At 36.9% G+C, this 12,019-nt stretch overlaps 1 protein-coding gene across 2 annotated transcripts; it reads right to left on the bottom strand.

Annotated features, from left to right (window-relative positions):
* Window positions 1–944: 944 nt before the first annotated feature.
* On the bottom strand, window positions 945–8,343 carry LOC128991211 (uncharacterized). 2 transcript variants are annotated; one of them, XM_054413971.1, is made up of 5 exons: window positions 8,148–8,343; window positions 4,625–4,811; window positions 4,041–4,190; window positions 3,459–3,531; window positions 945–1,176 (listed from the first exon to the last, which is right to left on the bottom strand). In XM_054413971.1, exons 1-5 carry the CDS (start codon window positions 8,217–8,219, stop codon window positions 1,098–1,100), a joined length of 561 nt encoding a protein of 186 aa, XP_054269946.1. In that variant the 5' UTR covers window positions 8,220–8,343; the 3' UTR covers window positions 945–1,097. The 2 variants fall into 2 exon arrangements, with proteins under 2 accessions (XP_054269946.1, XP_054269945.1); XM_054413970.1 differs by having other exon boundaries at window positions 4,625–4,835; window positions 8,148–8,342.
* Window positions 8,344–12,019: the final 3,676 nt, after the last annotated feature.

Raw genomic sequence — 12,019 nt, 5'->3', positions numbered from 1 at the left:
GTAAAAGTTGAAATACTTCAAATTAAAAACAAATTAAAAACAAATTAAAAACAAATTAATTAACAGCTGATTTCAATGCCAATATTTCATAAGGTTATCATGGCAACTTTGAGGGCCGCTGGGACAAAGCCCTCACCATACATTGAGCTAATTTTATGTTTAGCAAAACTTGAGAGTAAGCCCTTTAAAATAACACCAAAAACGTCAAAATTGGTTGAAAATTCTAAAGAGTATTCACAAAATAGCCCCTTCCAAATTAATAATATATATAACTATATATAGAGATAAAAAATTTAAAGCTACCGTATCACAAAATGAATGTGTAAAAAAATTATTCATCTGGTCGTAATGTAATAGTTTATTAAGTTACTAGTTCTAAAAATAAAGTGTTTCCAGATGAGTGTGGTCGTTCCCGTGAGAGACAAAGTCGAGTGTCGACTAATCCTTATAGTCTCACCAACGAAAGGGCTAACAATCAATACCTACTCATAACTTCTAAGAGAGGTTAAAATGTTTTTGTTCCTAACCACTCATTGCTAAATATAATTAGCTGGTTGGTGTCCGGTAAAAACACATTACAGTACAGTAGACAATAGACAATGGACAATAGACAGTAGCACGTAATGAAACCCCATTTGATTAAGATGGTGATAAATAGCTGTTTTCTGGACTAAAGCATGGGAAGTTTGTTAAAACAGTGTAGTGTGGGGTAAAACATTTTTTCTCAATAGGCCCTAGGAGGGGGGAAACTTAAGATAGTTTGGGATCTATTTCCAAGGCCACCTTAACCATGTGGAATTAACCTTTTTTTATTTCTTAGGTCTTTTCTCAATTTAGTTGAGACATACTAAAACCACTTATCAATCAACGCATAGGTATCTCATTTCACCCTGCTATTTTAATTGAAGATGTTTCAGGTGTTAGAAAGAAATAATTTCTAGAAAAAACTATAAACAGTTTATTTATTAATATCAAACAAAGCTAATATTTTGAAGCTTAACAAAACACGTAATTGTATAGTTTATTAACTATATAAAAATTAAACATAAAATATCATGTGAAAAAGTGTATGTATTGAGACATAATAAAAATAATGATTATATTCCTCCTTCTTCCCTATCCTCATGGTCCCAATCATCTCCTCCAACAGTCTCATTGTACCACTCATCATCAGGCCTGAAATAATTGCAGGGATTAATATATAGATATTAAAACCTGTATTCTATGAACAAATAATCTGTTCAGCATTGTTTTATGCCAACTTGTTTCATGTGCTACTTCATTATGGTACCGGGGGACCGAGCCATGGCTCGGTAGTTTATTTTGATTGTAAAAGCAAAACGAAACACTTCAGCATGAGCATACTCTCTAAAATACTCTCGTATGATGGATTAGCTGAAGAAAGATAAGTCTGATTCAGGTATATTATTTACCGTACTTTAAAGATTATTGTAAAACAATTAACTTAGCTCTCCAAATTATGTGAACTATAAACAAGATTGCATAAAAAAAAGTAAAATCTACCCTTAAATAAGTGTGAAAAATTTAGTTGAGGTCAGTGCACTCGCACCCCACCAACCTGAAATTATCATCAACACATTAATTTATTTTTCCTACAGCGACCCGACAAAGTTGGCTTCCTTGTACTGTTTATAGTACAGAAAGCTGTTAATTGCTGCATATTTATATGCATTTATATGCATTTATATTATCTTTGTCGTACGGTTTATACTTTGGCGCACATCAGGATTCCAACGAAACATAACAAAACAGCGTGGTTCTATTATGCACGTAATCCGTGTACGCTTGGAAATAGGTTGGCAACACTTAAAGATAGCAGCTGATTGACTATTATAACTAGGATTTAACCCTTCATTTCGTGTTTATAGTTTATGTTCTCTTTTCGGTATTTCTGAATTCTGGACTTTTCTTTTAAACGTTTTTAAAACATTCCTACGATCTTAATAAACAAGAAAATACCTTTAAAGCATTTTTTTAGGTGAGGAAACCACAGCAAATTACAAAAATATAAGGAACTATTTTCTCATGTCGCGGAGCACATTGCTTGCCGAGGAAAAAATAGCGGAGTGATACAGACCGGGGACTACTTTCTCTAGGGCACCTATTTGTGTTGCCAGCTGAACCTAAAAACGTGTTGTATAGTATTTAAAAGACTAATTATTTATATGCTTTATAGTGACTGTAGGAAAAATATAATGTGTAACACGAGTGCAAAAGGCCTTTGCTGCACTTGAGATCATTCTGCACTTGCCTGCGGCTCGTGCGTAAATATTGCTCTCGTGTGCAGCAACGTGCCACTTTGCTCACTAGTTACACAAATAACTATTACAGACGAAGGTAAAAATTACTCGTTTATAATAGCCTATTCTTGCATGGACATTGTTCTGACTTTGTTTGAATTAAAACGGCTGATTGAAAATTTTTGTTGGTTACATAAAATAAATAAATAATATTAAATATTTATGTGACTGTTGAACCAAAGTTTGCTAACAATTGCCTCAGTACTTTGGGGATTAAGTTTTGGTAGGAGAGAGCCAAGTAAAATAATCAGTATTTGATCGGAACTATTTTCTCCTATAACAAGTAATCTTCAGTGTAATCTTTTCTCAATAGTTACCAACTGATGTTTATCACTCTATACTCTATTTTGTAAATTTGCTCGGTATACTATGGATGGCTTGTTATAAACACATGTTATAAGTCTCTTAGTTTACTTTTTTCTTGATATTTTGTTAAACCAACATAGTTACTTAGCAAACCATAAGGCCAATGTTATATTTTTAAATTTCCATATGAGTTGTGTAGTGAAATACAAATTTTCCTGAGCCAATCACGTTTTTATGGCTCTTCCCTGACTCCAAATTCAGTCAAAATCCTTCTGCTGGATATTGAGATAGCCTATTACAGCCAGACAGACATAGCTCGTATTAGAATAGGATAATAATTTGATGGCACAGTAAAAAATTTAGTGTAGAGTGGGGTTTTGTCTTCGATTTAGTGAAAATTAATAAAATAACAATAACTACTGTAGTGTAGCATTGTGGAAGGAACCTAACCTCAAAATTGTGCTTGGTGCCTCTTTTGCGGTATTTTTTGTTGGCATATCCGGGTTTTTGCCGCTGCTTTTTCCCTCCATTTGGCAATACTGACGGCCTACTAGCAGTTTTGCTAACAGCTGATATCTGTTGGGATCTTTGTACATTTGATCATGTAACTTAATTGTAGGCATAAACAAAAATTATATTAGGTTAGTTTCAAAAGCCTGAAAAGACAATATTTTTCAGTGTAATTTAAAAAAAAAATTTGGGCCATCTCTTTACTTAAAAGTTAAAATGCATGTCATACTATGAATTTGGGGGGATTCTTTGACAAGGGCTTTGGGGCGACGGGTACTCCTGGATTAATGATAGTAAATTTGAGGAAATAGCAAAACTTACTCTTCTTCCTGCCTCTCAATGTTATATCTGCCTTCTGCAACACGCCTTCTACCTCCTCTTGCTCCCCCTCCACCTTGAAATAAGTTCAATTCAGAATTAACTATAAGACAAAATGTGGATAATATTTTATGTCAAAATATTCAGCCAAAATCAAAACTAAAACATATCCTGCTTCCAGTAATTCAAATCCTCAAAATAGAAAAACCCGCCTGCTTTTCTATTCTTGATGCAAAACTGACGATAATTTTCTCTTCCTCCTGTTTAAGCTGGAAAAACTTATCTTTCAAAAGCCACATTTGAGTGTGGTCTGAAATGATCATCGAAAGCTTTCATTTCATATAATCATAGAACTCATGATTTGATATTTTAAGCAAATTAAAAGTTTCCACTGCATATCACCCCCAACATTGAAAAAAATAGGAGAGGATATGAGGAATATTTAACATTCTTGTTTGAATTGACACCATTGTGTACTAATTATAAAGTAACTTAAACCAGGTCGCTGATAATAAAATTAAAGATAATGATAAAAAATAAATAAGAAAATAAAAGCTGTAGGCTAACTTTAAATATATTACACACCTCGGCGTCCTTGTCCCACACCTCTTCTTCCTCTTCCTGTGCCTCCTCGTCCTCTTTCTCTGTAATATCTCCTCCAACACCGGAGGATGTAATATCTCCTCCAACACCGGAGGATGTTAATAACAACACGGTCATTATACTGGAATTGTTCTGTAAGGATATATTGCAAAGATTTAGTGATAAAATTGTTTTTAGCATACCGGTACTGATAATACAATTGTATAACAAGATCAGGATAAAAAAAACTAGGTGAAACCCGTTGAAAGGTTTCAAGCAAAATCATTTAACCATCAATCAATGATAAATAACTCCATTTTAGGAACAATTTGGGTTGTTTGTCATTCAGCAGCGTGCTTCAGGTTGGCCCTACACCCGAACCTAATAATCAATGGCTCAAATGAAAGCTGGTATTTCACTGAACGTTCTCAAACCTTAACATATGGGATAATGCAATTGGAACTGGTGAAATAAATTTTTAATTAAAGTATGAAATAAAAAAATTGTGAAAAACGTGACTAGGCCTAACATGATAGCTGTACACACAAATTTTATGAATTTGAAGACTTATTTTTTCTGCAACTTACCAAGCATCCCTACAATGAGCTGGATATTGGCCCATGGCACCGATGCTGAGACACGGCCGGCAGCCTTTCCTTTTTGGCGTGCACTCTCCGATGTCACAAACATTCTAAAAGCCAGCTCGTTCAAATCTTGATTTGACATCTCGTTCAAATCTTGATTTGACATCTCGTTGAAATCTTGATTTGACATCTCGTTCAAATCTTGATTTGACATCTGTGAAAATAATATTTTCTCAACTTAAGTTAGTCTTAACTACCAGAGTCAACAATAAACATACATGAATCAAGAGATATGTTACAAATGAATTTTGTTTCTTAATTGCATGAAGGATGCGGAACCATTTTTACGGCATTTTCAAAGAACCAACATTGCCTCTTCCGCATCCTGACCCCATTGCAAGACATCAGGCGCGGCTCCAGGAATATTTTTTTGGGTAGGCCTGACAAGGATCAAGTAAGAGTTTGATCGGGGAGAGGTTTGAAGTGCATCACCACAAAAAGGGGAGAATTTAAAAATGTAAATGCAAAGAAATTAGTTTGCATGCTTTCCATTTATTTACATATAGCCTAATTCAATTCCTTTATTCATTTATAATTTTGAAATGTCTACCAACTGGCCTGCCCTCTGGCCCGCCCCTGGGGGTGTAGTTGACAATGAATTCCAATTAACCATGGAACAATACATGTAAGCTGAACGGCAATCAGGTGAAGATAGCCATATGATGCCGCAGCAAGCCTGGAGACTGAGTTTTCATCTAGCCAACCTTTCTGTTTTTTTTTTCACTAAAAATATTCTCTTAAAATAGTTAGATTTATACATATTAACTTACATTGACCTATATACACTCTTAATATTTAAGCTTCTATATAGGTACATGAATTTGCACGTATGGTGTTTTTGGCCTCTGGAGACTTGAAAGCGAAAAAGAAAATTGATCCTGGGTCTACGTATTACTATGTGCCTTAATGTAATAGCTTATTCTCTAACGGGATATGCGCTACTAATCTAATAACCACCTATTACCTCACCCTTCAAATCAGAGTACAAAAATATATTTGAAATTATTAGTAAATAAGTTAGTAGTCCTAGGCCCTACATCTGTTATTTTTAATCCCTTATTTGAAAACATAAAGGAATTCATATTAGTGTTACACAACTGACATTAACTTTAGTAATATAACGTACGTATGGCTTACCTTGACAGCTCTTTTATTTGTAACTATGAAGAGAGCGACGGGTGTCTCATCCATTCAGGTAAGTTATGCCACCGGTCACGATCACTACCCTTGTGCACGTGTTTAAGCTGATGTAAAATCTGGGGGATGCGGCGGGCCCGTACCGGTAGGCCTACTGCTTTTTCCCTAACCAAATTTTAATAACACTGACAACCCTACTGTTTCAACTTTTGTGATGAATTGCGAGTCATTCTATATGGTCGTGGAGGTGTTGAACAAACAACCAAGATAGTTAACAGTGATTTTTTATAAGCTATTAAAAGCTTGCTCCTATACCGATTATGAGATATGACCAGAAATCAGAAATATTTATTTGTCATTGTACATAAAAAAAATGCATTGACAATTTTGTCATGTGTACCTTGATACTGTCCTATGCATGAACATATTGTCCATCATCACGTGACCATAGCCTATAGGTATTACACTGTACTGGCCCAATTTTTTGCAATAGGGCCATCAATAACTTAGATTTTGGCGTGTGCGGTTTGTCATTTTCCCCCCTGATGTATGGCCCTTACTCGTTCCTCAAATAACTTATGACCTTTGATACTGTCCTAAGCTAGAACATGTCCTGTATCACGTGACCATATGGGTAGGCCTGATTACCACAGAAAACATACTACTATAACCCAGAATGCCAACCGCATGGTAAAAAGCATTAAGCGTTTTGAGAGAGCTTTGCCAGTCAATCCGTAGGCAGCGCCACCAGCGTTGCCATGCACTCCCTACGAATTGACAGGCAAAGCTCTCTCAAAACGATTAATGCTTTTTACCATGCGGTTGGCATTCTGGGTTATAACTTAGTACTTAGTAACTTATGTTTTCTGTGGTATTAAGTTACGCTGTGTGGGCTTATTTTCTCCAAATATAAGTTAGCCATAAATAGATTTTTACAAGCACACAACACTATTGGCAGATTAACACAAGTCTAAGCCTATTTACTAACCCTAGGCCTAATAAAAAAGGATGGCTTAACAAGCTATTGAAATAAAAGAGATTTAAATAAAAACACGAAATAACTTAACCCTCCGAGTGTCATGCGTCGCTGCAGCGACGCGTAACGCACTTTGTATAGTGTCGTGCGTCGCTGCAGCGACTCGCGAACACTGTTTACGGCGAAGGCTCTATGACTAACTGAATCGGACTGTACTGGATTGAGTTAGGTATCGTTCTGTCCGTAATATTCTAAGCTTTCTGCAGAGGTCTGTCTCTAAGCACTATTCATTTTAGTTCCGAAAATATTGTAGCAGACAGCTGACTGAGCTGACGTGCGTGTATTTGTAAACAGCTAGGTTACCCTCGGACCGATGACTGATGTGTTTTATTACGTTTATCATTGTTTTAGTGTTAAAAATCAAAAGTAGTGATATACGTGGTGCATTATAAGAAGATTTAAGTGGTTTTGAAGTGCTGGTTGATGATCCTGAAGAAGTAGGTAGTGATATTGATGTAAATTATCAGCCAGATTCCTAGCTATGGTTGGGCTATGCATTCTTAGCTAAACGCTAAGTTATGTACTGAAATCTGTTTTTTGCCCATAACTTTTTTATTTGCAAATCTACTTCCTTATATTATTATAGATTTGTAATCCTCATAAAATTTAGAACAAAGTGGCTATTTTCAAATATTTATAGGCCTATAATTTATACAATTTCATTGAGCGCAAACTTATTTTTTTTTGAAAATTTTCAAAATTATACATTTTTTTACCTAAAAAATTTTTTTTTTTTAAATCTTCCTTATGTTTTATATATAATATTGAAGCCCAAGATTTTCCAAACAAAATGGTATATAGAACAGTATAATTAACATTGTTTTTAAGCTTCTCAGATCAGTTTTAATAAAACCTTGCAAATGAGCAAAAAATAGGCTGACATTAAGGCCAAAACACGTGACACTCGGAGGGTTAATTGTAGGCCTACATGGCTAGTTTATAGCAACGTTAAGTTAATCTTTTCAAAATTTACTAGCCAATGGAAGCCTAAGACAGAAATGCAATCATTGCACCCATTAACTTATTTCTCTTTGCCTTCAGGCTACCTTACTAGATTGTTAGATTAACTTAGTTGGCATTTATTGGCGTACGCATCTAAGTTAGGCCTAGAAAATTCCAATCAACCTAGTGGGCCTCATCAAATTAGGCCTATTTAACTCCTTTGGATGGTTAATACAATGTGTTTACCTGCTACTGCTAATAAACTACTATTGTTGTTTGAGACTATGATTAGACTAACTCTAACTTAGGTTATAGGCCTAGGCCTAAATAAAGACAAATTAGGATAGTTACCATCCACAAATTATCAGGCTCCTTGGTGTTGTTGTACTTTTTTTGTTTAGGCCCATCAAGTAAATCAACCATTCTTTATCCTTAACGTGATTTGCTTATCATTATCCCAGGGAAGTCATGAAGATGAAATTAATAGATTATGGTAAGCTAGCAAAGCAGGGTGAGAAGAGCAAGAGAATGGTGAATGGTTTGGTTGGTAAGGTAGTGTAAGTGTATTGTTAGTGTAGTAGTGTAGTGTCCAGACTCCAGGTCCAGTGGTGATCCTCACTCAGTCAAGTCAGTCACTCCACTCTGGTTTGGGGTTTGGTTTCCGGTTGGTATTTACTCAGGGGAGGTATAGAAGAGGCTACGAAGACAGCTGAGGGCTTCTTATTAGCTGAGGGAACGCCATTACCGTAACAAAACGGTCGATAGCCATCGGCTTCGGTGGTCTAATGGATAGCGTATCGGGCTGATATACTGCAGGTCCCAGGTTCGAATCCCACCGGTAGCATTAACTTTTTGTTCAAATTTTTTGAGCGGAGCGAGCGAAGCGAGCGAAGCTCTTATACGTCGACTTTTATGCATTTCGTAATACGCAAACTCCTCCTAGACGGCTGAATCAATCGTTTTCAAATTTTGCATGGTGATAAAGACCATATCGGTGAGTGCCAACATCTATATAGCGTTAAAAAAGTCTCTCAGGAATCCGTAGAAAAATGAAACTGAAAATCACATTTTTTTAACATTAGTCTTATGGGTTGCTAGGTAACCATGTTGGCTGAATTAAATAACAAGTAAAAAGTAAACAAAAGATTTGAAGTTTTAGCATGTGCTCATAATAAGCCAACTACCCACAGTATACTAGGAAATTACAAATACAGTACAAAAGGAAAAACATCACTTGTTAATATTGAGCAAAGATTATACTTAAGATTACTCGATACATTGTAGTCAAGGGTAGCAGCACAGACAATATAATACTTTATTGTCTGTGGTAGCAGTGCGAAGTCTAGGATCTGTTTATGACGAATACATTAAGGTATCTGCAATCCTAAAATGCTATGGGAAGGGAAGGAAACAGGTCCGTGACGTAGGAAGTAGTGAAGGAAGTAGTATAGGCAATCATAAAATGCTATGGGAATAGAGGGAAACAGGTCCGTGACGTAGGAAGTGATGAAGGAAGTAGTAAATGCGAGCAGTCCAGGGTGTGGGGACTGTTTATGACGATAAGATTAGGGTATCTGCAATCCTAAAATGCTATGGGAAGGGAGGAAAACAGGTCCGCGACGTAGGAAGTGGTGAAGAAAGTAGTAAAGGCGAGTAGTCCGGAGTGCGGGAACTGTTTATGACGATTAGAATAAGGTATCTGCAATCTTTAAGTGCAATAGGAAGGGAGGGAAACAGGTCCGCGACGTAGGAAGTGGTGAAGGAAGTAGTCAAGGCGAGCTGTCAGGAGTGAGGGAACTGTTTATGGCGATTAGATAAGGGTATGGGCAATCCTAAAATGCTATGGGAAGGGAGGGAAACAGGTCCGTGACGTAAGAAGTGGTGAAGGAAGTAGTCAAGGCGAGCTGTCTGGAGCGTGGGAACTGTTTATGATGATTAGATTAAGGTATTTGCAATCCTAAAATGCTATGGAAAGGGAGGAAAATAGGTCCGCGACGTAGGAAGTGGTGAAGGAAGTAGTCTAGGCGAGTTGTCCGGAGTGTTGGAAATGTTTATGACAATTAGATTAAGGTATCAGCAAACCTAAAATGCTACGGGAAAGGAGGAAAACAGGTCCGCGACGTAGGAAGTGATGAAGGAAGTAGTCAAGGTGAGCTGTCCGGAGTGTGGGGACTGTTTATGACGATTAGATTAAGGTATTTGCAATTCTAAAATGCTATGGAAAGGGAGGAAAATAGGTCCGCGACGTAGGAAGTGGTGAAGGAAGTAGTCTAGGCGAGTTGTCCGGAGTGTTTGAAATGTTTATGACAATTAGATTATGGTATCAGCAAACCTAAAATGTTACGGGAAGGGAGGAAAACAGGTCCGCAACGTAGGAAGTGATGAAGGAAGTAGTCAAGGTGAGCTGTCCGGAGTGTGGGAACTGTTTATGACGATTAGATTAAGGTATTTGCAATCCTAATGCTATGGGAAGGGAGGAAAACAGGTCCGCGACGTAGGAAGTGGTGAAGGAAGTAGTCAAGGCGAGTAGTCCGGAGTGTGGGAACTGTTTATGACGATTAGATTAAGGTATCTGCAATCTTTAAATGCAATGGAATGGAGGGAAACAGATCCATGACGTAGGAAATTGTGTAGGATGTAGATGTGTGGATTTATGCATCTCCAATACTACGGTGCTTTCAGAGTGAACTAATGATTTTCCCCGAGCAAAGCTCGGTCCCCAGGTACTAAAATCAAATGACGACACTAGCTTGAGGTTCGTGACGTATGAAGAGGTTAAGGAAGTAGTAAAGGTGAACAGTCTGGAGTATGGAAACTGTTTATGACGATTAGATTAAGGTCACAACGTTCCTAAAATGCTACGGAAAGGGAGGGAAACAGGTCCGCGATGTGGGAAGTGGCGAAGGAAGTAGTAAAGGCGAGCTGTTCGGAGTGTGGGATCTGTTTATGACGATTAGATTCAGGTATCTGCAATCTTAAAATGCTATGGGAAGAGAGGGAAACAGATCCGCGACGTAGAAACAGGTGAAAGAAGTAGTAAGGTGAGCAGTGTGGAGTGTGGGAACTGGAAACCGTTTGTAGCAGTTTTAATGTATCTGCAATGCTGAAATGCTATGAGAAGGGATGGAGCATGCCCAAGACATAGGAAATTGTGAAAGAAGTAGTAAAGTCTAGCAGTACGGACAGTGGGGATGTTTGTTGCAATTAGATTAACGTATCTAAAATACTAAAATGCTATGGAAAGCGATGAATACAGGTCCACGACGTAAGTGGTGAAGGAAGTAGTAAAAGCTGGCAGTGCAGAGTGGGGGAACCGTTTGAGCAGATGGATAAATGAATTTGTAATACTTAAATGCTATGAGAAAGGAAGGAAACAGGCCAATGACGTAGTAAATGGTGAAGGAAGTAGTAAGGCTAACAGCGCAGAGTGTGGGAACTGTCTTTGGCAATTAAATTAATGTATCTGCAATCCTAAAATGCTATGGGAAGAGAGGGAAACAGGTCCACGACGTAGGGTGTGGTGAAGGAAGTAGTAAAGGTGAGCAGTGTTGAGTTTGGGAATGGATTAATGTATCTGCAATGCTAAAATGCTACGGGAAGAGACTGTAGACTGTAATATGTTAAAATGATTACGAAGCACAAATCGATACATATTTTCGATACATGCAATCGTTTACAATCGAAATTTACAACTGAGTTGACAACAGCTGATTTTTACTCCATAGAGGCTAAAAACGATTTTTACTCCCTAAATATTAAAAATGCTACTTTAGACCCGCAGCGCATGCATGAAAAAATACTGTTTTACTGCAGTAAGACAAAAACAATATAATATGAACCCTTGATGACTCCGCTCAATTTTGTGGATGCCTCTGCGAACGCCACCTAGTTTTATTTTCAGCAAGTTTGGTTGGTTTGGTTTGGTTATTACAGTTTGAGCAATTTCTAGTTTTATTTTATAAACAGAATTATTTTTCCGATTACTATAAACTTTTGTTATATTATTTCTTTATCAGCAAGTTTGGTTAGTTCGGTTAGGTTATAATAGTTAAATTGTATAATAAAAAATTAATAAAATTGAATTTTAGGCATTTAAATTGCAAAACTACATATTGAGAAGAATCTTTTGACACCTTAAACGTTGAAATTGGTCCACAAATAAGGGAGGAGTTGCGTTAACAAAATACGGCTTCACGTATTATATATATAGATTTTATGAACAG

This window comes from Macrosteles quadrilineatus, unplaced genomic scaffold (assembly GCF_028750875.1).
Source record: "Macrosteles quadrilineatus isolate MER2022 unplaced genomic scaffold, UCM_ALF_1.0 Scaffold_1__1_contigs__length_201487025, whole genome shotgun sequence".
Lineage (NCBI taxonomy): Eukaryota > Metazoa > Arthropoda > Insecta > Hemiptera > Cicadellidae > Macrosteles > Macrosteles quadrilineatus.
Note: the sequence above shows the minus strand (reverse complement) of the source record. Positions and strands in the feature narration are given on the sequence as shown.

Bases quoted from the DNA above. Each gene is read 5' to 3' on its own strand.
- LOC128991211 (XM_054413970.1), bottom strand. From the start codon at position 8,219: ATGGTTGATTTACTTGATGGGCCTAAACAAAAAAAGTACAACAACACC. The intron at 4,191-4,624 runs GTAAGTTGCAGA...ATATCCTTACAG, and splicing joins GCTCATTGTAGGGATGCTTG to AACAATTCCAGTATAATGAC. The intron at 1,177-3,458 runs GTAAGTTTTGCT...CAATTATTTCAG, and splicing joins ATTGAGAGGCAGGAAGAAGA to GCCTGATGATGAGTGGTACA.